The following is a 27,715-nucleotide window of genomic DNA, read 5'->3' on the forward strand; positions in this document are numbered from 1 at the left end:
CTACATAGATGCAATATTGTCTCGTGAGTCATATCCATGATAGTTGGTTTACAACAAATGTTCGTGCTCAAATCTTTTAATTAAGTATAATTGTAAAAGTCGCGTGCCGACCGCGCGGTGAGTCGAGAAGGGCCTGTAAATTGACGTTTGACCTCACGGATTATTAAAATCAGAGCTGAGTGCGACCCGACTCGGGATATTTCCTTAATGTTCTAGGTGTGTGTCTTCTTTGTTCTTAATATGTGTAAGTCATTACTCTTGCTCGAGAACATCTCTGCCCTTCTTAGAAACTGAAATGTTGCTAACTTATTGCATGGATGCTTGCATTGCATGCTGATATTTGAAGCGTGTGGCATTATTGTTCGCGAATAAATTTGTTTAACATTGCCTTTATTAAAAAAGGACATTTAACAATTATTGTACATAATATGATGTTCATTAAAATTCAATTGTGGTGAGCATGTGGTCGTGTAGGTCGCGAGGAGACGATGCTCGCGCTGGGAGTCACTCCCGCACTGCGCCCGAGCGCCGGCCGACGTACGTGTATTGTATGGAAATAAATAATTGGCCCCCGTATTCTTCTTTTGACGAGCTCTCCGGCGGGTCCATTATGTCCGTTTGAGCGTGAGCGGCGGCATTCGGACGCCAGTGGCGACGTCCTCGGTCGCCTGCGTCGCGCTCTACACGAAACTACTCCAATATGAATACCTCCGATCGAGGTACGAGTCCAATGTCTTACTTTTGTCGAGGTTTGGATTAGGGGGATTCACACCTTTCTAGCATCCTGGAGATTCAGTCGTCGGGCCTTTGATCCTGGTGAAGTGCGCGTACCATCATGGCAAGGTTATGTAGAAGGAGGTCGGAAGTGCGTCCAATTCCCGTTCATCGGCTGGCTCACTCATGAAGTGATTCAAATGGAGTTGCGAAGAAGATTATATCAACGATTGAAGTGTTGAAAGTGAATGTAGTGTGGTTCGAAGCTGCGTCAGCGCGCCGGACGGCCGGGCCGGCGCCTTGCATCCTTGTAAGTATGGAAGACATGGCGGTTCTACCCCCGGATGCGGCACCACCAGGTACGAACACTAGCATTGCTATTCCACCTTCATCATCCTGCCCGGCATTACCATCAGAATCACCCGTACTAAAAGTTTTTGCGTGGGAGTTACATAGTAAATATAAACAAAGCCGCTGCAAAGTTCAATGGAATTGATGTATCAGGTTAATTTTACTAAACGACATTATCACATAATATTAGACATGGAAGTATTGCCGCTTAGCAGTCGAGCTGAGCTATTGACGAAATTGTCGAAACGCGGGCGTGGCTCGATGCTCACCCGATGGCTATTAGATCTTTCTGTAAACGAATTAGTGTTGATTATAGCTCAACAACGCGAGAGTACCTAGCAACCGCACCTTGATTCACTTGATGTCAACGTCCATTATAACGACTCCATGAAATGAGGACTGACCTGCCTCACTAACAACCACGATAAAAAAATATCATGAAAGTTTGTGTTAACTTTAACTTAATAGGTAATAGTCCAAAAACAAGGACATTCAGTCATATTTAGTACCTACAGTCTGTGATCAGGAATCAGGATACGATGGACATTACGAGTATTAATCAATCGTGGGCAGTAAATAATTGGTTCTGATCGATATCTATTTTTAGAAGGTCTTCGCTTATGGTAACTGATCTTAGGACAATCATAATTGCAAGAGAGTTACCCACTTGCCACAATACGGCACTTATGCCTCAGCGCTGACAGACTCTTGTCGTTGTATCGCGTGGAAGAATGCTGAACATGTGTTAAACAAGCTATATTGTATTGTTGTATGATTTGATTAGGTAAATTTGATATTATAGCTATTGGCCGCAGTTAGGCCATCGTTCTTAAAGTTTGAAGGGGGAGGCAGAGCTCCGACTCGGCGCCTCATCCGGTCGCTCCTCGCGCAAATTGTCAATTGTCCACTCAGGGCTGTCAGCGAGCAAGGTTGAACACCGACTGTCTTCACGTGATCTTTTTCTGGCAGACTCCAAAATCATCGGCCCGAATTTGGATTATTTTCCTCATCTGAAACGATACAGGCCAAAAACAAACTGTCGAAATGCAGGTTCTTCAAATTTCACCTGTGATAGGTGGTATTATATTAGCAAATCAGTTTTCCCAAATCTGGGTATAGTAAAAATTGTAAAAGAGATTTCTCAATATTGGAACATCGGTGAAATCCCTTAGGTCGTTGGGCAATAGAGAGAGCAGCGGATCGAAAGACGACTTACGCGTCGCTAATGCGGACTTCCTGCCATGTTTGATCTGTCAATTTCCTTCATAGTGCAGTCGCCGCATGCGAGTGTCTCAACTATAATAACGAATGGTAACATGCACAATTTGGCACGAAGCCGGCACGCCTGCCGCGGCTACAACGAGCAAATGACACGTATTTTCTAAAATCAGTTAATTCGGTTAAACAAGTTAGTGCAGCAGTAATTTGAGACAATTTGTCCATGATTGGCTTGTTGACTTTGCTATTTGAAGGAGCCGTTTTTAGAGTGGCACAGGATGTGCGTTTGTTAATCAAGCACGCCATAGCACGCCGCGGGCCATGTCCGTGCCGTCTCAATGGAAACTACTCTGATATCACAATTGACTTCGTAGTTGGACCTGGCAACTTACGCGAACCTTTGCATTCACTGAACTTGGTGGTTATATGATTTCTTGCTAGCAGAAATTGATACCTCGTCATCATACCCACATTAACTATGAAGATCCACTATCAACTGCCTAGCCTTTCCTCGATCACCGATTTTGATTCACTTCAATCGTATTCTAAAAACCGTATAATTTTCGTACACGAAGATCGTACACTGATATATTGCCGGCAAGAGTTTTCTAACGGCACACAAGTTTTGGCCTATAAAATAGGTTTTTCGTTGGAGACGAACTTTGTAAGAATCTAAGTATTGTACATAAGGTTCTGTGCGCATTATAGTAGCTTAGAATATTAGTGCATTTTAGTCGATCAAAAACTAATTGCCAGCCTGTAGGTATTGATCACCCAACTGTGTGATGTGTTTCTATGACCAAAACATTGACATTAATAATAATTATTTTGCTATAATTGCGGTTAATCTAAAGGATAGGAAGTACCCTATCAAATGCCACTTCAGGTATCAAGGTATCATTGATAGATTCAATTCAGCGTTAAGACCGTGTTGACTCAAATCTTGATACAATGGATCGATTAAAAAAGCTTGGCCTCCGTGTCCGAAGTGTATGAGGGAAAGAAGAATTTAGTGTATACATTGTAGTCTTTGAAGAATTTTCTTTCTTCGGAGAACTGAGAATTGAAAGAGAGCAAGTCCTAGCAGGATTTTCGTTTTGGTTTGTGCTTTATTTCATTTAAAAGTTTTAAATAAAGATGGATGATGCACTCGTGTAGGTAGTTAGGCACGCACCAGACGCTAGGCACGTTGGCAAGAGTTCACAAGGTGTCAATTACCTTATGCAATGCAATTCAATGGCGTTACCGAATCATTTACTATGGAATATTTTATTTAGTACGTGCAATACTGCTGATTACCCAGCATCAGTTGGTATTTCCTTCATTTTACTTTTCTGATCGTATATTGTCAAGGCATCTACTTAAAGAGGCTTTACTTCCACCAAGGTGTAAAAAAACACAGAACACGTCAGTTATTATAGGCTTTTTAACAATACGTTTCATCGTGTGTCGACATCAAAATCTGTCGATCAGTCACAAATATATTTTGTGGATCGAAGCAAATCAATACATCTCGAAAAATCTCCACTTTAATTATTTGAATACACCTAAATTCTGATTGGTTCTAACATAAAATCGTCCTGCACTGGACCTCAGAACTGCATTAAAATGTACTGTAAGTGTGTATTATCTTATATACCTCTACTTTCTTCGGATATCGGATACTTGAATCGAGCCTAAGTGCTTTACTTCACAAAGTATCATAAATCTCAATCAAGGAGTCTGGTTAGCTTCAACAATAAACCTTTGTTTATTTATATAAGTCGAAGTTTCGCGACTTTCAGTCTTTGATTATATATATCTTTCCTTTTACAATAGTTGTGCGTATGTCATGCGTGTGTGCGAGTGATTGTCGAAACTTAGTAATTTTCGTACGTTTCCGATATCGCGTTTAGTTGTACTCTCGCTTCAGGGATAGTTTGTTTTTAGCAAATTAAATTGCTCTTTTTAATAATACTAAAAAGCTATTAAGAAATTAATTATTATCTGCTATTAAGAATACCTTTTCAATATCTAAAAGAATTATTCCTTACGTACATATTCTCTTATGCCCATTTTCACCAACAATCTCTTAATCTAAGTGCCACTTAGAATAAGGGCTCTCCCAATTTTGACATAAATAACTATGGATAAGGGATACCTAAAATTTGGTGAAAACGAAATTCTTATTAAGTGTTCCGTAAATGCTCTTAGGGGATCCCTTAATTTAGGTATTTGTTGGTAAAAATGGGCATAACTCTACTTTTTTCCCTCTGAAATCTGTGTCAACTTAATATTACTGGGATAGACCAAAAAAGTTACTATAAGTATTGTCTCATGATCTATTCTTGTAGTTCTTAACACACCAAAAGAGAGGTTTATTGTTATTATAGTTCGGCCATTCAGAGAATGCGTTCCTGACACGTCGCGATTGAACTGACGACGTAATAACATTCATTGATTATTGATATAATAATGTTGTTTTAATGCTCCTCAATTGTTAAAACGGTAAACAACCAGCAAAAATATTTTTATCGTAACTGCAACGCCATTGCAAAGTTACGTCGTCAGTTCAATCGCGACGTGTCAGGAACGCATTCTCTGAATGGCCGAACTATATAAGCAATGAGAAATCCCCTCAACGAAACTTTTGTGAAAATACTGTTTAGGCAGCCTGTCTATTTTACAAATGACGTGAGATGTCAGAAGATAGTTATCGGTAACATAAAGCTTGGAGTTTTAATAAAGTTACTTTAAAAATACAGTGTAGATGTTTACTAAATATTACCTACATGTTAATTGTGTCGACTCGGACAGCTGTTCTCTCTGGATTTTGCTTCATTAGAATCACCAACCAAGTTCAGCTGCAAAACCGTACGTTTTATTCTTTCAATTTGCTCACGAGTTCCAAACAGGTTAGTTAGCATGTTTATTGTATCATACATAATGTATACCAAGCTACTACGTGCAGTTGTACTTCGCCATCTTCGAGTGAGACAGCAGGATTCATAACCTTGTAAGTATTGGCTGCATTCACGAAATAGACAAGAAATAAAAGATAATTCACGTTATTGCCTCAATCCTTGTTAATCCTTTAATAGGTATGTTGTTATTTTCATGCTGTAAAGAAAGGGTTTTCATTTGATGCATTCGACTCTTATTTAAACTCTAAATCATATTTACAGATACGCACGCAGAGAAAGATCAAAATGAAGAACACATTCGAAATCTTACCAGCGGTATAGCTTGTGAATTTTATCCTCAACAAATATTTTGGTAGTTTCAGAGGGCTACTTACGCAACTGCACGCCGCCGGCCATCGATGACTTCCCGGCAGGCCTGTTCACGGAGTTGCAGAGGCAGCATGGAGCCATCGTCCTCCACGCCTTCATCTCCATCTACCTGTTCCTGGCGCTGGCAGTCGTCTGCGACAAGTTCTTCGTGCCAGCCGTTGAAAGAATATGTCATGGTATGTATTGAAATGTATTCTTTTGTCTACCGAAACGTTGATTCAAATTCGAGAAGCATTTATTTAAACTTCTCCCTAAAACTTCTCCCTATACCCTTTAGTACTGCTTACTGATATGTTTTAATGAAGGTAAGAAAGTGGCACAAGAAACTACCAAGCAATTCCGACCGTTTGTCAAAGTTTCAAGAACAGGTTAATGAATATGAATGCGCGGGGCAGAGCGCGGTGTCGTGTGTCAATCGTCTCAGCTTTAAATCTCTTTGAGCAGTACTAAATTAACATGAGTTAGGTCTGTGCAGTGTTTTTATATGTAGAAGATCAAATTACCTGCTATTTAAGAATTGCTTTGCGGCTATGGCACTGTTCTATACGGTAACCTATTTTTGTTTGTCATTGTTCCAGCATTGAACATGACGAACGATGTGGCTGGAGCCACATTCATGGCGGCGGCGACATCAGCTCCCGAGCTGTTCGTCAACGTCATCGGCACCTTTATCACTGAGGGTGACATCGGAGTCGGTACCATCGTCGGCTCAGCAGTCTTCAACATCCTCGCTGTGGCTGCGTGCTGCGGTATCGGCGCAGGAATGGTAATTTTCGTTCCTACTTCTTAATTTTGACGAAAAATCCGTTGACTATTCTAAACCTGCTGTTCCTTTCAGGTTGTTCCCTTAGACTGGTGGCCACTAACCAGGGATTGTCTAGCCTACGGCATCACAGTATCTATACTGATTTGCATAATGCACGACGAGTACGTGCAGTGGTACGAAGCTTTCCTCCTCGTCATGCTGTACGGAGTCTACATCTGCATCATGTACTATGACAAATCCATTCAAAACTTCGCTAAAAGTGAGTATTTCATGAAGTGGTTGAACCAAATAAAGTGATTCATGCGTAATTTTATCACAGAAATGTGTTGTTACACAGGTAGCTGGAACTGTGTATCTGACATGTTGAAGAAAAACGAGAAACATGAAAACTCTATTGCTGCAGATAATGGTACGTTCTGTGTTTTTAATTCTATTTTAATATTGTTACCAATAAGCGCAGCAATAAGATATCTCCTGTGCTATTATTTAAATTTCCAGAACTTAAAGATGCTAAACAATCTTCACCTGTAAACAAAAATGATTTGTCTTTGGATCACCATCAACACAATGGGAATATAAAAAGTGCGTTATCTCTTTGCCCAGATAAAAATGAAAAACATTGTGAGATTGACACAGCAAATTCTGTGACCTTAGCTACCGCAGACGGCGACAAAGCTAAGGCTATCTGTATTGATATTGAAAATAAGGCGAATGACGTGGAAATTGTACACCATGAAGACAGTATAGCTGTAGCGAATGTGGACGACGCTAACAAAGAAGTAGAAGATAAATATGTGCACTCGCTGTGGAAATGGCCCTCTGGCAGAAGCTGGCTAACTAAGGTAGTTTAAAAACAGTTACAGTGTGCTTTTCCATGTCAAACTTGATGTCCTAATGTTTGTTTTTTCTCTCCAGGCAACTTGGATAGTGACATGGCCCATTCACCTGGTCTTTTTGTTCACCATACCAGACTGTGAGAAGCCTCGGTTCAAGAACTGGTTCCCTCTTACGTTTATGATGTGCATTGTATGGATAGGATCTTTGTCTTACATTGTAGCTTGGATGATCACTATTATCGGTAAGATTATTAACTATAACACACACAGTTGCGAAGTTAAAGGGTATTTTGCTGAATGAACTATTGCTATATTACAGGGGACACATTGATGATACCGGATTCTGTGATGGGCATAACTTTCCTTGCTGCTGGAACTTCTGTACCTGAAGCCGTTTCCAGTGTTATAGTAGCCAAACAAGGTGAAGTGTTTTTTGGACTTGTAAAGAGTAACTTCATTTATTTCTTCTAATATTTGAACGTTTTATCTTGCTACTGCATCTATAAATATTTCAGTATTCTCCTTTGTTGCTGTAATTGGAACTTATACATTATGTGATGGTGTGCAGGTCATGGATCCATGGGTATCAGCAATTCGATTGGCTCAAACACGTTTGACATTCTGCTATGCCTCGGGTTGCCGTGGCTGATCAAAGCGTCTCTCACTCCTGCCGAGCCGGGTCACTACTGGGTTAGAACTCAACTATTTTAATATAGACTTAATTGTGTCTGATGCTATGAATAATCTGATTGAGCTCAACTGTAGAAATATTTTAAATTGTTTTTGCACATGCGAATTTAAAAAGCTTTTTTAACCCCTTTAAAAATGTAGCACTGCGAAATTGCGACACTGTTATAAAATTGATTGGCACAGCGACTTGTTTATTCATCGTGACCTGCATCCGAACGGTCAGGATAAATACAATGATATGTTAACAGGTGAAGATCAATTCCATGGGCTTGGAGTACTCGGCCATTTCGTTGCTGTCGACGCTGCTGCTGCTCTACTTGACGTTTTGGTTCAATAAGTTCAAGCTGGACGCGGCGGTGGGGCGCGCCTGTCTCGCCATGTATGCCATGTTCCTGGTCCTGGCCACGCTTATCGAACTTAACGTCTTCTTCCCCGTCAACGTACGCACGTGCAAGAGAAGTGAGCTAAAGTCTTAAGCTAGCTAAGTGTTCTGGACATAATAATGTAAGACGAAGTGTAAAAATGGTAGTCGTGATGCCTCTCGCAACGGTTTCATACTCATGTGAGCTGAAACTTACGTGTACTTTATAAGCATTCGGTTACATTTTTGTTAGCAAATATTTCTGATCATCTATTTAGTTACATTCTCTTTCAATAGACCAAAGAGTAAGTTTCATATTCATTAGTTGAGTTTTTTATTTTAATTTTATTTATGTGATTTAGAAGATACGAGAATACGCATGTGTGTGCGAGATGTTATATTTTTCATACATTGTAGTTTCCGCTGCCATTTTATGTAGATTAAATAAATGTTAGTATTGAAGTATACCTCAATCATGTGTCGAGAGTGTTACCATCCACTTGGGAAGGTGCTGCAGTTCAAACAGTATTATTATAAACAGTAGTGTGTGATATGTCACTCATTTGATGGGACCAGCAGGACATACAGGAACATACTTACCTTAACTTTTGTATATCGTCGGCATTCAGCTTTCAAACATTTACAATTTAAAACATCACTTGTATTTTGGATATGAAATATAGTTTTGTTTTCAAAACTTTATATTTTTATACATTTTGTATGAGGTGTTCCTCTTCTTTAAGGTCGGCTAAGGTTCCTCGAGTGTTTGGTACAAGGCACTATCAACAACCAACGTTCTCTCTTTGTCAGTAATCTCGATACAGATAAGTTGATGTAAATACATATTATACGATGTAATGTAACTGTCTTAAACTAATTAAATATATCTATAGCTATTTGTATCTTTTATTCAGACAGCGGGCTTTTAACTCATTAATAATTCCGTTGCACAAACGGACATTATATGACGCTGATGGTCCGTTTCATACTTGAGACTAGTGGTAGCTGAAACCCGTCATAATAAAGCCTCCGGTGATTTTGCACACTGTTAAAATGATTACACTAATGGAATTTGCGATATATAACAGCATTATGACAATTTAATTATAACAAATTTTACATATAATGATAGTCGTACGAACGGGATCATTAAGTACTATCATTACTTGTAAAATCACTGACTATATAATGGCATCTACAATCGGTTAATTTACTTGGGTTTTCTTGGACTTTAGTATCTTTTGGAATTGGTCAGGCATCAACCAAAGCATAATACAGGGGAAGTCAACCGCAGGTAAAATTACCAAAAACTACCATGAGCACCGACAATAACGATTACAAATGTTACATAACGTAGCTACCCCTATAAAATGCTCTCGGTTGATTAAAACTGCACGATAGTCAGACACAGCACGCTAAATCAAGTAAAGGTTAAATAACGATATCAAAAATTCAAGCAGTTGCATCCAAAGTGTACTGCGCAGCTTCGAATTGGAGCATGCAGGTGCCTGATCGATACCAGACTACCCCTTTTAGCTAACCATGTCATACACTCGTATTTATAAAATCTATTAGCTTTCACAAACTTAACTTCAATTAATAAATAAACTCTAGGATCAAAAACAAAGGGCACAAAATCATACAACTTCAAATCAAGTAACCAATTTTATTACACGTAATTTAGAGTACTTATAAAGTCACAAATTAATCAGTAATTATCGTTCACGTTGTTGTTATTTTTCCGAATGATCTCAGGGCTGTCGGCCATCTTCTGAAATAAGCAATAAATTACATATAGGCATGAAATAACACGTGATAGATTGTGCAAGTTATTATGTTAGGTCAGTAACACCAATTGGACATAGACTGACAGATCCTGTTTTCAATAGGTGTAGAATTAATCGGACCTTGAGCCATTCAGTACGTTAGCACTGGATTTGCAAAGGGTATTATACCCGAGAGATTTTTTAACAATCTTCCACTCTACTCTGTTCATAAGTATTTTTACTAACTTGTATTATTTTTATAGCAAAGGCTGTTTCCAAAAAATAAATGGTCTTTAACACATTTCGTCCAGACTTATGATTTTACATTTTAACTATAAGATTTTGACAATAAATACTTAAGTTGTACTAATTAATGGTACCAGGATAACATACATCGTAGGAGGTGTGCGCTCTCAGCTGGTCGAGCTCCCTAGCATGCAACTCGATGTCGTGCTGAGTAAGTCTTGGTCTGCGGCAATGCGGGTGTTGCTCCGGTAGCCACCGATGCACAATCGGCGTCAGTAAATCCCGGTGCACCTGATCATTGACCCACATTGCTCTAATTGTCAATCTGTCGGCTCACACGCCTTGACCACCAATTTGCCTAAACGCCTGTCAAGGGACGGATGGCAATCTTGCAGCCTATCTTTATAGGCACGTTGAAGACAGGACATGCAATAGAAGTAACGTGTTATATTCGCGCTGTTGGTAGGTCAAGGTGGTTATGACGTGTTCTTTATTCGGTTTTAAATGAATAAAATGTTCTGAAACTGTATCAGTGTTCTGATGTTCCATATATGTAGTTACAGTTAGCTACTTAAGTGGTCAATCAAAATAGAAAATATTCTAGCGTATGCTTTAGAATGTTTTTGAAAGTATTGCAGTTTATTTGAATTTACTAGAGGATTTTTTTCATCGTTAATACACTGTATTGCTTGTATATAACACTAGCCGTTTGCCCACGGTTTCACCCACGTCCCGTGGGAACCGTGCCCGTACCGGGATAAAATGTAGCCTACGGCACTCAGGAACATTGTAGCTAAGCTAGAAAACCAACCAGCGGTTCCAAAAATTACCCCCTACACACTTACTTTTACCTCTTTATAATATTAAAACCTAAAAATAAAACTGATCGTTAGAGCTAGAAAAATGAGAACTATTTACTAAATAAAAAATTAAATCGTATTTAATTTGATGAAATATCAAAACATGATTATGATCAAATTATGTTTAGCTTTCTGGTAGGCGTTGTGTACGAGTGTTGTGTATTGGTAACGAACTGAAAAAAAAAAAATTACCGAATTCATATTCGTTCCAATGAATTTGTTTAAAGTTCTAATTCGTATGCTCGTTCTAGTTCTATTTTAGCCTACGAATTCGGTAAGTTTCCAGCTTTACAGATTTTCTAAAACACTAGGTATTCGAACTTACAAGTTAGCTACATAGCTTTCATAATCTCCATTACTAGAGTTAAATGTTCCCAATCATTCTAAGAAACCTCGATCGATTGGCCTTTAAACCGAATGCACTATAACTACGGAGTCGCTATCTGGTGATCCAATAAATCTATACCAACTAATATTATAAGACTGAAGAGTTGGTTTGTTTGGCAGCGCTAATCTCAGGAACTACTGAACCGATTTGAAAAAATCTTTCAGTGTTAGATAGCCCGTTTATCGAGGAAGGCTATAGGCTACTTTTTATTTGGCTTCGTGAAGAGGTTCCCACGGGATGCGGGTGAAACCTCTGGCAGAAGCTATTACGTTTATAGGGGGCAGGTTCCAAAATGTTTGAAAGCACTCACCATAGCTGGGTCATTGGGCTCGGTGAAGTAGGAAACGATGGAGCCGACCACGATGCACACTGTCATACCGACCAGCGTGTAGTACAGGTAGCTCAATCTGTACATGAAGAATGTGCCTGACCTGGAAACACCAAGAAAATGTACCATATACGAGCAATAATCTTTACTAAAGCTGAAGAGTTTGTTTGTTTGCTTCAGCGCGGTAATCTCAGGAGCTACTGGCCCGATATGAAAAATTCTTCCAGTGTTAGAAAGCCCACTTATAGAGGAAGGCTAAAGTCTTTTTTGTCCTGGTTCGTGCAGAGATTCCTTACGTGGAACCGCTGGCAGAAGTTAGTCATTTTAAATGGTTTTTAAAATTCTCAAAAGTACACTATTCTGGAAGGGGATGAGCATGAATGTAGATGGATATTGTGTGAGGGGACGACCAAAGGAACTATGGATTGTGTGAAAAAGAACATGGCTAAAAAGAATGTTTCTTGTGAAATGACGCCAGCCCAAAATAAAATTCGATGATGGGGATGATCAATATTTTGGAAGCTATAATATTACGAAATGCGTCTCATCATGTGGGTACGTAGTATGGACCAAAATACATAAAATATCGTGAAAAAATTTGTTTTGATTACATAGTTGCACGTCACTGTTTAGTATAAGAGTCTTTAAAAGTCATTGTGTGCCTGTGCTCCATTAGCCACTTTTATTTTTATGAAAAATTCCATGTTCTCTGTATAGCTAAATAAATATTGTAGGTAATATTATAAGGCACTTGCGTAGAGTATTTATGTAGAGTTTATTGTTATTACAAAGGCTATATCAAATCCGTTGCGTAGTTTGAATATTTAAGCGTTAAAAAGGACAGAAAAAGCGACTTTGTTTTATATTATGTAGTGATTATATACTGGACCTGTCAAACTCAACGGTAGAAAGTGTAGCCGAAGAGGTTGGTAACGTCTCGTTGCCAGGACAGCCGGCCACTGACACCGGCTTGGGGGTGACCACTATGTCTCCCCGCATCATGGCCGCCTGGGTCCCCAGGGAGATCCAACCGACGAGCATCGTGGACGTCAGACCGCCGGTTAATGCACCCTTTCGTGGAAATAATTGTAGAATTAAAAATAGACATAATAAACATGTGAATAGAATAGCAATTTATTTGATTGGCAAAAATATTGGATGTCTGGGTATTTTTTGTTTTAAAAGGCAATACAAAATTTCTAAGATAGATAAAAGTGTATTTAGGGGGTGGGGCGTCTGAAGTGACAGTTTTTTTTATGTGAATGAGAGATTTTGCTAAGTTATTTCGCCATTGACTTCTGAAACAATGTACAAAGTATTTTTATTTCGATTTTCAGTGATTTCAGTAGAGTAGGTCTGAAGTCACATTTTTTTTATGTGAGCAAGAGACATCGCTACATTTATTTCGCCACCATCTTCTAAAACAATATACTTACATATATAGATGTTTGTTTTTAGTTTTTCAGTGGTTATTTACTAATTGGTTCTTTCAGTGGTTATTTTTTAATTGGTTTTGTTACTAAGGATTTTTATTTACCGTAGAATTAATCCAGGGCAAAAACAATCCCATAGAGAACAGTCCCAGCAAGCTTCCCGCGGTAATACCAGCCAAACTCTTACCGGCTTGGATAAGAGCCCCCATATGCTCCACCAAGAACACTAGAGCCACGCAAGCGAATCCTGTGAACATACAATAGCTAAGTATTAAACAATTTCCGTCTTACCACAAAAACTTTTAAACGTCAGTTTAAGACTTGTCTAAAAAAATGTCAGATTATGACGTTGACATATGGTTCATTTTGCAGCCACAATTTTTTTAGACAAGTGTAAAACCATTGTAAAACAGGAGTTTAAGTTTTTGTAGTAAGGCCATTTAAGTCTAAACTAATAAATATGAAGTGTAAAGAGGTTTTCTTGTTTGTTCAAGGCTTTAAGACCACCGGAAATTGGAAAATTCTTTCACTGTTGGGAAGCTACCTACACATATCTGGGTGACCTAGGCTAAATTTTATTCGGGTCGTCCGGGACGCGGTCGACACTCCGGTACAACAGCTAGTGGTTATTATAATTGAAATACATAATCTGATAGGTGCATAGTAGATCTGAATCATCTCATGTTAATAAATAATCGGGATTTAAACGCGTAACTACATATACAGGTACGATACCTTTTTATATTCTCGACTTTTCGGCCTTCACGGGTGGACTCGCCAATACATAACTTGGGCCCGATTCTCCTAATTTAATAATGTCAAAATTGAATAGATATCGAATCGCAATATGATCGCAATAGCAGTTTTTAACCTATCGGGCATTCTGCTAATAATATAAGACCAACCGTATTTCAACGACATTCGATTGGTCTGCTATTTTGGTGATTTTGGTCTATACGGTAGTTTGCTCTACAATCATATTGCAATCGTAAATCATTTGCAGACAAAATGATTCATTATTGAATGACAGAAAAGGATAAAAACGTTTATTTCAAAGAAAAAAATAGCGGAATGCCCCATACGCTTCAATCGTAATTGAGTCGTGATTAGATCGCAGTCGAATGTGAATCGTATGTTGCTTAAGTAAAATTATTAGAATCGGGCCCCTGAATTCTTTAATTATTCCAATTATATTTAGTCATAAGAACCAAATATTCTGGATTCATGACTTAGACATACATAACTCATAATTACAGAGTTGTCTAACATGACAGTTTTACGATTATTGGCTAATAGGTGCGATAAACATGACTTGCGCTAAATAACTAATCATGCAAGAAAATGCCGAACGATTCTAACCGGGAAGTTGATAGTCGATTACAGTAAATAATGGTTTAAACTTACAGGGAATTTAAACAAATATGATTTGTATTTTTTTAAAAACTTCAGTAAGGTTTGGGTCGAAGAAACATGCAAGTACTATTAATACCATCGCAGTTTTTCATGGAAATTCGAGGCGTTATTTCAGGTGTAACAAGTAAGTACAGAGTATACACCGGTTATATAATATATCGATGCCTCTACCATACTTACGAGTCGAAATAAAAATAATATTCCGTAGTCAATTATATAATTACAATTATAAACGAAGCTACGAACGAAGAATTCTCCCGGGATGCGAAAGAAATAGGTAGTAACTAAATAAGTTACTCGCATTTGTGAATGCGTTGTTAAAAGGGGAGTTTTAATGCGTGACTATCGACTTCCACGATCTAATAATAGAATTAAATAGTAAATGCTAGGTACCTACTTAAAGTGCACTTTTTCTATCGCCGCGCGCCGGTTAATTATTACCTAATAGTTTAACTTTTGTAAATCAATTAGCTGTTTCCGCGTGATTTCAAGTCCCGTGGAAAAGCCAACAACGGTTTTTAGGGTGGTTTTACCATAGAAAAACACCTTCGCATTATAATATCATTTACTTGATCGTTGTTACAGAAAATTTATTAAAGGATTTCAAGTTGTTGGCGCGAAGTTTAGCTGACGGTTTATTTTGAAGATTATCGTGAATCCAATAAAATTTTCATCAGTTAATAGTCGATTCGATACAGGTTCGAAACCTGATTATTTAGTGCCAAATATATAAGTTTATTTTTAATTTTTAAAATTAATGTAAATATTATGTAAATACTTCAATAATACAATGTCATTAGAAATTGAAAGAGAGGTACCAATAAAAATTTAGTGCCATATATCTCCATATCTATCTAGTTACTGATTTTTTTGTTTTTTTTTATTTTGACTGATATATGAGTCTGTTCAAAGTATCGCAGACTACATTTTTTTGAAGCCGCCTTTGCGTTTCATCTACGGCGGGTCTACAAAACGTTAAAAAAATACAGCGCATAAAATCAAAACGAAGTCCTTAATTTCGTGCTAATAGGCCGGCTAGACACGAAAAAACGCCACGCTTTGAGAGCAGACTAAATCAAACGGACGAACGGCAAATTAGCCGGGTGGAGGGTCCGACAGCCGGATGAAATTAAAAGGGGAAAAACAGCCAATGTATGCCTATATTTCCCTGTGTAGTGGCTGCAAATTTAGTGATGCAAGGGTCTGTATTACGGCGTAGTTATGTGACTTTTATATCGATCTGTTTATTATGACGACTGATTGTAATTTGACGCTCGAACATTCTAGAATAATTTCAGACAACATAGGTACTCTGAATTTGGTCGCACACAAATTTTAATGAGGATAGAGCTAGGATAGGCAACAATGTCACTCATTTGAGTTCTTTAGTCTGCTAGCTGCATGCGGCAATTGTAAAAAAAATAATTATATGAAGTATGACAAAAAATGCTATCAAAATTAACCGATAACAATAGACATTTCGTTTAAGCTGTTTAGCAAAGCGTTAATGAGTAATGGTACTAAACTAACATTTCTACCGGAATACGGAACAAGCAAGTTATTCACATAATAGGTAATTAACACCACGATGTGGCTGTCAAGATAAACAAACGATTTTACTATTTTACACTGAAGTGCATGAAAAAGTATACGTTTTGATATTGGGAGACTCGCTTTGGCTTCGCCTGGATTTAATTAATAAACCAACCCTTTGATGAAAAACGCATGAAAATCCGTGCAATATTTTTCGAGTCTATCTCGGATGTGCAGGCAGACGTAATTGATAACACTGTTTTTTATAAAAGACTAGCTTCTGTCCACGGCTTCGCCCGCGTAGAGTTCGGTTATATCGCGTTTCCAAGAGAATTCTTCAAAAGTTCGGGATAAAAACTATCCTTTGTTCTTTCTCAAGGTCCACTCTGTACCAAATTTTATTAAAATCAGTTCAGTGGTTTAGACGTGAAAGCGTCACAGACAGACAGAGTTACGTTCGCATTTATAATAATATATAGTAGGGATTGTGGTACTAGGTGTCAACATCAAGGTAACTTATAACGGAATATTATAGGAATATATCGGGTGTGTCGTTCACAATCACATTAAATGAAATGCGTTAATATACTGGTTAATATATGTCGATTAACACAAAGAAAAAAGAAAAATACGTAAAAATAAAAAAATGAATTTTTCAAACAAAGTAAATAGAATAAAAATGTGCGAAAATTAGAACACCATATAAAAGTCAGTCATTACAAACAACTGAAATTCTCCCTTGAAAACTGACAGCTGTCAACCGATCAAAACATTGATATTCTTAACTTTATCTCTGCTTTACACATGATGTTGTAAATTATAAAAACGAAAAATGACTCCTGTGGTTAAACCACTGAATGGATTAGGTTATTTTGTTTACAATTCCCCATAGAATATTATAAAGTATATGCCATAGGATTTAATGTGATTATGAACGACACACCCGATATATCTAATCGTTCATTATTTTGTATGAGCTCTTTAGGGCAGCCGTAATCGCCAATAGGCCTGGGGCAAGCGTGGTGATTAACGATCAATCGTTCTCTGTATGAGGAGCAGTAGGGTATAAAAGCTGATGATGATGTTCTGTCTCTTTTGTCCTACATGTCTCGACGTTGCCCAACTTTTTGGTATTATTTATTTGCTAGCTTCCGCCGCGAATTCTTCAAAAGTCCGGGATAAAAACTATCCTATGTCCTTTCTCAAGGTCAAGGTTTGTTCTTTATCTCTGTACCAAATTTTATTAAAATCAGTTCAGTGGTTTAGACGTGAAAGCGTAACAGACAGACTGACAGAGTTACTTTCGCATTTATAATATTAGTAGGGATAAAATTGATATAGTTACGTACCTATGACCACGACAATCATCTTCATGATAAAACTAGCCGCTCTTTCCGATATGGGTTTATTGTAGGCAGGTCGGATGAGGTCCTCGAATATCACTCCACACATGGAGTTCAGCCCGGTCGACATGGAGCTAAAAACAAAGAGAATAAAAATACATATTAATTCGCAAAATCAGCACACAACAGAAATCCAAAAATATTTGTTAGAGAGTTTCCAAGTTTTTCCAAGAGAGACTTAGCTAAAAAAATGTTTTCGGTAAAACTCTCTTTGAAAAACTTGGAAAAATCTGGATCGTTTAAATCGTTAAATAATCGAAAGTTGGAATTGAATGCCTAAAAATAAACAATTAGCAAATAATGGGCGCACCACGCTAAGGGCTCCTGAAGGAGGAAAGTGGGCTTTAGCCGGTAAAAGTTTAACGATGGACCCAGTGAGTATGGAATGTGATGATTTTCCACCTCATAAAAATTTCAGATTTCAGACAATTTTGGTCGCCATGCTCTTTCTTTGGTAGTTAAATAATGATCATTAATTGGTTATAAGTTTTAGTTAGATAAACGTTGAAACATATGCAGCATTAATTTCAAAGTAAGGTTAATAGCTACTCGAGAATCGAGCCTTAAAAATGTCGCCAAAACCTTCAGAAAAAAACCGGCCAAGTGCGAGTCGGACTCGCGCACCGAGGGTTCCGTACAAATCCTGTATAGATAAAAAATGAGTCTCGCGCCAACCGTTCAGTTTAGAACAATCATAGTTATGGTAATTTCGTGAGAGTCAAAATAGTTAATATTTTTTATTTTATAATATAACTAACATAGTAGGCCAGTACCTTGTAAAAGTTATTTTATTAAAGTTATTTATATACAACATTTTATAGTCATCATTCAGAAATCTGATTACTCAATGTATTTATTTACTAGTGACAGAGTACTCAATGTATTTACCAGCTAGGTGTAGGAGACATATTGCTAATATTTTAGCATATAGTATACAAACTGACACAGGTACGTCTGATGTATCTTCGGATATTGTTAGTAGTAATACTAACATAATTATTGATTCGCCCAGTAGTTTAAACTATTAGGCGCGACAAAGGATGGGCCGCATTTATTGAATGTTGTACATCAAAATATGCAGGGCTTGTCTGGCAAAGAATTAGAATTAAGTTTATTTTTGGAAAACCATAATGTTCATGTTCTATGTTTAACTGAACATTGGTTAAAAGAACATCAAGTTTCATTTATTAATAATAGTAATTTCACTGTGCAAAGTGCGTTTGTAAGAAAGAATGCTATACGAGGCGGATCTTTGGTTTTGGTTTCAAATATGTTAAAATGTAAACAACGCCCTGATTTAGATAGTCTTTCTATCGAGCGCACCATTGAGCTGTCTTGCGTGGAACTTGAGCGTTATATTATTGTTTGCGTTTACCGGCCCCCCTTAGGTGACTTTAACAATTTCGAATCAATCATTGAAGATTTACTTAATAAATTAAAATCAAGCACCAAAGGTAAAATTATATGTGGAGATTTTAATGTTAACATTTTGGAGGATTCACCTTTAACTATAAGACTATTAAACTTATTTAAGTCTTTTAACTTAGTAAATATATTCTTTGAACCAACCAGAATTACGGCCACTACTTCTACCTGTCTGGATAACATATTTAGTGACACTGAGGCCTCCAACAACTTAGTCATCAACCATCTTACGTCTGACCACTGTGGACAAAAAGTTAGTTTTCCCATGTTAGTTCACACTGAGCCACTTAAAATAGAATGCAGACCCTATTCAGTTAGTCGTTGTGTTAGATTTAAAAGTAATGTTACAAAAAATCTTGAACCTTCTATTCTTGCTAATGACGATCCTAACACCAATTATACATCTCTCTTTGGTGTCATACAGAATGAGTTCAATTCTTCATTTAAGACCAAAACCTTAAATATTAAAGGTACCTCGGCCAAATTCAACCAATGGGCCACTCCAGGTATTTATATAAGTAGAGCGAGACTATATGAGTTATACGGTATGAAAACTTGTCAATTTGACGATAACTTTGTAAACTATGTTAGACAATATTCCAAAATATTTAAAAAGGTCTGTAATTTTGCAAAATCAAAATTTTTAAGTGATTCTATTAAAAACTCCTCAAATAAAATTAAAACAACCTGGAGAATTATAAATAATGAAACTGGCAAGTCAGTGAACCAGAACAACAAGTTAGAGATTAAACTGGACGACAAACTTGTTAGTAATGCGGCTGATGTAGCCAAAGCTTTTAATGAGTTCTTTGCGGATATACCTGTAACCACGACTCGCTCCTTAAATTCATCTTCAACTGACGCTGAACAGCTTATGCGTGCTAGTGTGCCTCAATGTGATTCTTTGTTTAGTTTTGAGCACGTTACTCCAATGGATGTAATTAATGTTTTTAAAACTCTTAAATTAAAAAATACGGGTGATTTTTGGGACATTTCCATCAAACTATTAGGTAATATAATTGACGTCATTGCTCCTTACCTTGCTATCATATTCAACAAGTGCATTGACACTGGTGTTTTTCCTGACCTCATGAAACACAGTAAAGTCATACCTCTATTTAAATCAGGCAATAAGTCAGACATTAGTAATTTTAGACCTATTTCTATCTTGCCTGCCTTTAGTAAAATTTTCGAAAAGTTAATACTCAAGCAGTTACTACGATATTTCAATTTAAATAGCCTCCTTCATACAGAACAATATGGCTTTACCAAAGGTCGTTCTACCACAGATGCTGGTGTTGCACTTCTAAAACATATTTATAACGCATGGGAAAATTCTCAAAATGCTATTGGAGTCTTTTGCGACCTTTCCAAAGCTTTTGATTGCGTCCATCATGATACACTTTTACGCAAATTACGGTTTTACGGAGTCCAAAACGGAGCTCTCAGCATAATAGAATCGTATTTACAACATAGATTGCAATGTGTAGATGTAAATGGTTCTAAATCATCAGGCCTTCCAGTTCAGCTAGGCGTGCCGCAAGGCTCTATATTAGGTCCATTCTTATTCTTAGTATACATCAATGATCTGCCTTACCACCTCAATAATATCTGCGACGTTGTATTATTTGCAGATGATACGTCTCTCATTTTCAAAGTTGACAGAAATAGAGAGCAATTTGAAGAGGTAAACAGTGCACTCTCATTAGTTACGCACTGGTTTACCACAAACAATTTAGTACTTAATGCTAAAAAAACAAAATGCATTAAGTTCACTTTGCCTAATGTAAAAAACCTAGGTCCTAATGTTATCCTAAACAACGAGGTTCTTCAAACCGTTGCATCTACCGTGTTTCTGGGTATAACAGTAGATACAAAACTTCAATGGGGTTCACATATTTCTAGCCTCGCGGGAAGGCTTAGTTCTGCCGCCTACGCCGTTAGGAAAGTCAGACAGTTCACGGACGTCGACACAGCTCGATTGGTGTATTTCAGTAATTTTCACAGCGTTATGTCCTACGGTATTCTGTTGTGGGGCAAAGCCGCTGATATAGAGAATATATTTATTCTACAAAAACGTGCTATACGTGCGATATACCAATTAGGTACCAGAACTTCCCTCAGAGAGCTGTTTAAAGAAATTGGTATTCTTACTGTGGCATCACAATTCATCTTTGCCAATATACTGTATATTAGACAGAACTTACATTTATATACCAAAAAAAGTGAAGTCCATAGCATTAATACAAGAAATAAGCATAAACTGTGTGTACCCTTTCACCGGCTTCATAAAGTGCATGGTTCATTTCTGGGTCTAGGTATTCGTTTCTATAATAAACTTCCTCTGTCTTTATTAGAACAGCCGTTTAATAAATTCAAAGAACAAATTAAGGCTATTCTTATTCAAAAGGCATATTATACAATTAACGATTATTTGAATGACAAAAATAGTTGGTCGCCATGTTGAACGCAAGACAGCTATATTATAATTGTCTTTTTTTTGTGAATGACATCCTAATTTTACAATTTTATATTTTTATTATTGACATTACTTGGTTTTACATTATTGACAGGATACATTTACTGTATTTATTATATTTTATTTTAATCATCTATTTATATTATTTTTTTTTCCTTTGGATTATAGTAAATAAGGACCACTACTTAGCGATAATTGATCCTGATATTGAGTTGTGTAGCAGTGAGTACGTCATGCTCCCTTAGACGGCACTGCTTGCGGTAGCGTCGGCGGTCGGGTTGCCTCCCTCCCTCAAAGATGTGCGAGGGGGGCGATGGCTGATCCTCGCGTTATGCTCGTGAACGGGTGCTGCTTGTGGTGCCAGGTCGTCTTACTGACTATACTATAAGTAGTATTATATAATTTTGTAAACTCTTTTCTTATACTTCTTTTTTTCTTGCTGAGCGGTCCAATTTACTAGATTCATTACTTACCTATGTATGTTGTACATGACATAAGGTTGCAATAGAATATCACATGAAGGTGGGCACTCCCTCATAAACTATTATAAATATTGGAGGCTATACAATTTTTTTTTTTTTTACATCATATTTATTCAATGCTTGAGTTAGACAAGTTACGTAGGGTGAGTGCTAGCTAGCATGTGGTGGATTTTATAAATCATTTTTAAATGTAATTTTATTTTATGACAATATTGCGTATTGCATACTGCAATATACTCAATGTACTTTGTTGAAAGGTTCTTTTAACCTACAGACAGACATGTGTTGCTGGGGAGTTTGTTGCGCCACTTCTTCTTCCCAGCAAAAACACATAGGAAGTGGTGAAGGGTGGGCGTTTTGGGGACTGTCTTATGTAATTTTTTTCTGACGTTCGAAAAGTGCTGTTTTGCAGCCAAGTTTGAATAAATAAGTTTTGATTTGATTTGATTTGATTGAAAATAACTAATTATGTCTATGTATAAAGGTTGGGCATATCTGACCCGCTTTGTAAAAAGTGGCGGACATGAATCAAAGTAGTTTTAAATCGTGGAGAATGGTATGACGTTTCTTTGAATATAAATATTTTATTAAAATTCCATGGAGACGAATGTCCAGGATCGTTTGAAAAATATAAAAGACAAGCAGTTTCAGAGGATTGTACAGGTTGCAATGCTAGTTTTTATTGTTAAAAACTTTCATAAAGAAGGAAGATGCCAATTCGGATGGCCAGAATCTGATGAGGATCTGGAAACGCTGAGAAATCGAGGGCAACTCTTGAATATTGTAGGCACGCATCGAGTCATAACCAGACATGTGAGTGTATTTTTGAGGGTACTGGTAAACAGTGAAGGTTTGGAGCTGATTTGATTATGGAGACTACAGAGAGTCGAGGAAACTCCTGAACGGTATGTTGCAACTACCACGTGTTTGGGCTAATTTTATTCGTATTGGCGAAGACTTTCCACATAGATAGGTTTGACTGTCATTGTGGGATCGATAGCAAAGATCAGATATAGTTATGGGACTCCTTTACAATTTATAACGTTATCTTGTGTTGGAGCTTATTTTATCTTAGGTGATGAGAATTCACTACTAACTTGGGTTAAAGCAGCCATTGCAGGAATGGGATCTTTTATGTTTGAGGGATTAATCACCTAACGAGCCCCAGTTTCAGATTTTTTTCGAAACCGCCTGACGACTTGTAGCTGTCGAATTGTAACAACGACTTCTAGAGAGTAGGATTCGGGGCTGCTGGCTTTACGTTTCTAGAGCCTTGACAAAAGTGTAATTCTGTCCCTTTCTTTGTTTTATAAAGTCGGCTTTATTTATTTATAAACAGTTTTCTTGTTGTTTTTAGAAGTTGTTTGTTTTTTTTTTGTAAAAAGTTTTTATTTTTAACTTTTGTGAAAATTTCTCGTCAATACGAATAATATAAGCCCATACACGACGTAACTAAAACATACCGTTGGAGTAGTAGGAGGTCGTAGGAGTTCTCTCGACTTTCTCACGTCTCCATCATCAGGTAAGCTCTAAACCTTCACTGTTTGATAGTATCACCAGACATACATCTGAGAATCAAGTTTTAATCCTATGCATGCCTACAATTTCTGATAGTTGCCCTCGATTTCTCAGGATTTCCATCATCAGATCTTGATCTGAATGGAAATAAACGGCGAGTATACTCTTTCACTACAAAGAAATGATTTCTCAGATCCGTCAAACTTGGTCGTTTAAATTCCCCATTGAAATGAGGAAAATATTTGATATTTACACCTGATTTTCTCTAGATTCCCATGGTTCACATTGATGCGACTAATGCCATAGTAAATCAGAGCCTTTATCATTATACTGTGCTATATTTCGTTCGTATCCGCCGTGGGTATGGTTTCCATACTAAGGTGCCCAATGACCTTTGAATGATTTCAAATTTTTCACAGTTTAGAGGCAATTATATTTAAGAAGTGTTTGATATGAATTTCACTTTTTATTCAAAACTTTAATATCTCTACGCGTTCATGTGAAAAAGGGTAGGTAGTAAGTTTATAATTATTAAAAAATATTTTATGTCATGTAAGCAAAAATAATATTTTAATATTTTATGTAACTTCAAATTTATCATTTTCGCAATTTTTCCTTTATCTGTACTATATAACGTTGCTTCGTGCCGAATTTCAAGATTCTGAGTTCACGGGAAGTACCTTGTAGGTTTTGATTCCCTAGCGTGTGACGGAAATTCGTCTAAGGTGTCGGTAAAACTGCTGTATCTTTTGATCGCGTTAACTTAGAAGTTTGATTTTTTCATTGCTTAAAGGGACAATAGACCTAGGTATTTGGTATAAATTGGTACCTTTATTCGTTCGTGAGAAATAAGGTAGTAAGTTTCATTTTATTAAAATATTTTTATTATATTATATAACAAAAAAAAATGTGATTTTCGCAATTTTTCCTATATTTGCATTATAATACGACAATGCTTCATGCCAAATTTCAAGATTCTGAGTTTACGGGAAGTACCCTGTAGGTTTTGATTCCTTTGCGAGTGTCGAAAATTTGTTGAAAATATGGATATAATCGGTTGTATCTTTTGATTGGCTTGGCTTAGAAGTTTGATATTTTCACAGCTTAAAGGGACAATAGACCCGAGTATTTCATGTAAATTTCAGCTTGATACGTCCACGCGTTCTTAAGATAAAGGGTCTTGACAGATAGACAGACAGACAGACAGACAGACAGACAGACGGACAACAAAGTGATCCTATAAGGGTTCCGTTTTTTCCTTTTGAGGTACGGAACCCTAAAAGGGGTTTAAAACATAGAAAAACGGCGTTCTCTCACCGGGACTATACCTCAGAGCTGCACTGAAGACTCCGCTCATAAATATTCCAGGTAACGCCGGAATAGACCCTGTGATGGTCATCACGAAATATGGCAGCAATTGGTCGCTCTTCCTTATGGCCCCGGTCGTGAGGGGGTCGCACTCCGCAAACGTGGCATAAATCACAAGACCCGTGTAGCAACATAGGGATACGATGATGAATATACCAGCTGCCATTATGAATATTGTGCTAGAAATAGAATAGATAGGTATGAGTTAAAAATACAGTACAGTGGTCTTGGCATCGAAGTGGTACCTCGCTACCGTAGGTACCTATAGATGGGAGAGTGATATACATTAACTTTTGTTGTTCCTTCAAAAATTACTTGAAATACACAGTCGTTCGACCCTGGATTAAAGTATGCCTACTGTCATATTTCCTTCAATTCGACTTAGTGGGCAAGACCAAATAAGTTGTTTTTTATTAAACATCTATCTATAGGCTATAGGAAAATAGCTCATTTTTGTTATGATGAAGCATTCAATTCGGCTTGTGTGCACATTTTCGTAGATGACCAAAGTGAAACACCAAAAGGGAACAAGAGAACGTCCCTTTTAGTGGTATATCCAGGATAACTTACTATGTAAGTTTTATTTATTTATTTATTTATTTATTTATTTATTTATTTCTATATACTTACATTCTAGCTCGTCTCAAAGAAGAAAGCGCTAAGCATCTCTGTACCATAGCCTGGTTGACTGAGCACGAAGCGAGCCAACTGAAGTAGTTACCGAACACAGTCGACCAGAAGGTATGCCGAATAGTGGGGTCCATATCCATGCTGGAAATAAGTCGACTATCCATAATCTGTTTCAAAACTAAACATAAACTTCAGATTTCTTAAAACAACTATGAGTTTTCCCTTTTGAATTTTCAATTTTCCGAAGGCTGGCTTTTATTTCGCACAACGATTGAGCATTGCCATCCAACGTGGCAATGCTGCCAGCCTTTTGGGCACATTACCGACTGACAATGATGCGGAACTATTTTGTTATTGCTGTTTATTAGTTTTAAGTTGTAAATATTTTTATATTTGTTAATTATGTAAAAATCGAAAGTATTCGAAGTAAACATTTGTTTATGTATTGAATATTGTAGGTGAAAACGGCTCTACGGTAGGTAATACTCACTTGAAAAAGTCGAGCCGGTCACCTTTTTTGTTTATTGAAATAACATTGGATATCCCCCCCAATCGCCACGTGCCGTACGCAAGTACGAATATGACGCCGAAATACATAAGTACTGTTTGTAGTGTATCCGTCCATACCACAGCTTTGAGCCCTCCCTGTGAAATAACAATAATGATGACGATTTTCGGTTATGACAGCAGTTTTCGAAAGATGGCCAGCTATTTTAGCAGGATATATGTATAACAGTGCAGAAACGTATGCGTTATGCGTAGACTATGATGCACTCGCTATTCCTTCACTCTCGTAGTCAGATGTGACGGCAGCTCGACTCGACTGAATAGAGATTAGGATGCTGCTCTATCAAAGTTTCTTAAAAGCCACAAACTTATTTTGGCCTGACCCGGGAATCGAACTCAAGAAACGTGCACAGCATACGCGCATAGCGACCACTAGACTAACGAGACATGCTGTGCATTAAAAGGATGCTCCTTCAAGTATTATAACATTTTCATCATATGCCCAGATAATGTAACAATGTCTGATATAGTTGACCTCGTTGCTACGCGTTTCTAGACTATAGCAATTTATTTGTTACTGGCAGGGGATAGAATAGGGTCAGTAAAGAATAACAGATTGATGTACTTACAAGAGTCGTGTAAAATATACACACGAGACACACGATGGGCGTGATTAAATGTAAGTTAATACCAGTCACTGCAAAGAAAGGATATACATGAATAATATAAATTGCCCGGAAGTATTTACGTAGGAACGCAATGAAATGTTATACCTTGACTGAATGCCAGCGCAGGTACATATATCACAATGGGTATGTATAACAGCATCTTGATGATAAATATTATGGAACCCAAAAGTCGCACTTTTTGGTTAAATCTCAATCGTAAATACTGAAAAGAAAAATACAAAACTTATTAAATAAAAACACGAAGTCGCAAATGTAAGATTTGTTGTTGTAATTTCAGCACAAACATCTATGTTATATACATAAAGTTAAGTATTAGTACCTCATAAGTTGAAGTGATCTGCAAATTATAAAATACTGGCAGGTAAACAATTGCGATAGTGAGTGAAACAGCCCATTCCGACAGTACTATCGTCCACAGCTGAGTTCCGTACGTGTACATTTCGGCTGGCAGGCCCAGCAACGATATACCCGAAATATAACTAGAAATAATAACCATTGTTTAGGATACACCAAGTGATGTACACAACCTTCGCAGCAGCGGAAAAATATAACAAGTAGAGGTCAGTGGCGAAGCTAGTAATAAACATTATGTACCTGGCTATCAGCGACATGGATATAGGGAACATCCCCATAGTCTTTCCGCCCATAAGGTATTCAGAAGTGGTGTTCTGTTTTTTCGACGCGAAGAAGGCGAAGTACACGCCAATGAGGGCGGAGAAGAGAAGCATCCCGCCGAAGACGAGGTAGTCGAGCCAGTCGAAATATATTACCGTCATGACTTTGGTTTACGTGAGGAGCACTGAGATCGCGCGTCCGTCCACTGTGACACTTAAACTTCATCTCGGTATATAATGGGCATTTACCGAGCGGAACTTGCAGCTGGAACGGTTCTATATTTATCCTTGGAAGGACCTCGGACTGACCCATTGGAGGGATGAGGTTAGCTAATTGACCAGTTACCGGTGTAGTCGCATCTTGCGTTGTCCACGTAAGGATGGCCCACACAATATGTTAATAGCCGTCCACGTCACTCACCTTT

The 27,715-nt window shown here is 37.5% G+C and overlaps 2 protein-coding genes across 8 annotated transcripts; one reads left to right on the forward strand and one right to left on the reverse strand.

Annotated features, from left to right (window-relative positions):
* Window positions 1–519: 519 nt before the first annotated feature.
* On the forward strand, window positions 520–9,104 carry LOC124645159 (sodium/potassium/calcium exchanger 3). 6 transcript variants are annotated; one of them, XM_047184921.1, is made up of 10 exons: window positions 520–719; window positions 5,543–5,731; window positions 6,134–6,321; window positions 6,394–6,580; window positions 6,641–6,730; window positions 6,925–7,163; window positions 7,237–7,399; window positions 7,477–7,578; window positions 7,726–7,847; window positions 8,096–9,104. In XM_047184921.1, the coding sequence occupies exons 1-10, from the start codon at window positions 701–703 to the stop codon at window positions 8,321–8,323; spliced, it is 1,527 nt and encodes a 508-aa protein (XP_047040877.1). In that variant the 5' UTR covers window positions 520–700; the 3' UTR covers window positions 8,324–9,104. The 6 variants fall into 6 exon arrangements, with proteins under 6 accessions (XP_047040877.1, XP_047040878.1, XP_047040873.1 ...); XM_047184922.1 differs by having other exon boundaries at window positions 521–719; window positions 6,659–6,730; XM_047184917.1 differs by having other exon boundaries at window positions 523–719; window positions 6,820–7,163.
* A 756-nt stretch (window positions 9,105–9,860) lies between these two features.
* LOC124645247 (sodium-coupled monocarboxylate transporter 1-like) lies at window positions 9,861–27,529 on the reverse strand. Of its 2 annotated transcripts, none has more exons than XM_047185040.1 (13): window positions 27,271–27,529; window positions 26,996–27,155; window positions 26,761–26,878; window positions 26,617–26,684; window positions 25,971–26,125; window positions 25,481–25,621; window positions 24,811–25,029; window positions 17,525–17,652; window positions 13,334–13,476; window positions 12,686–12,867; window positions 11,779–11,899; window positions 10,368–10,511; window positions 9,861–9,976 (listed from the first exon to the last, which is right to left on the reverse strand). In XM_047185040.1, exons 1-13 carry the CDS (start codon window positions 27,450–27,452, stop codon window positions 9,917–9,919), a joined length of 1,821 nt encoding a protein of 606 aa, XP_047040996.1. In that variant the 5' UTR covers window positions 27,453–27,529; the 3' UTR covers window positions 9,861–9,916. The 2 variants fall into 2 exon arrangements, with proteins under 2 accessions (XP_047040996.1, XP_047040995.1); XM_047185039.1 differs by having other exon boundaries at window positions 9,861–9,979.
* Between the last annotated feature and the right edge of the window lie 186 nt (window positions 27,530–27,715).

Source organism: Helicoverpa zea, chromosome 31 (assembly GCF_022581195.2).
Source record: "Helicoverpa zea isolate HzStark_Cry1AcR chromosome 31, ilHelZeax1.1, whole genome shotgun sequence".
Taxonomy (NCBI): Eukaryota; Metazoa; Arthropoda; class Insecta; order Lepidoptera; family Noctuidae; genus Helicoverpa; species Helicoverpa zea.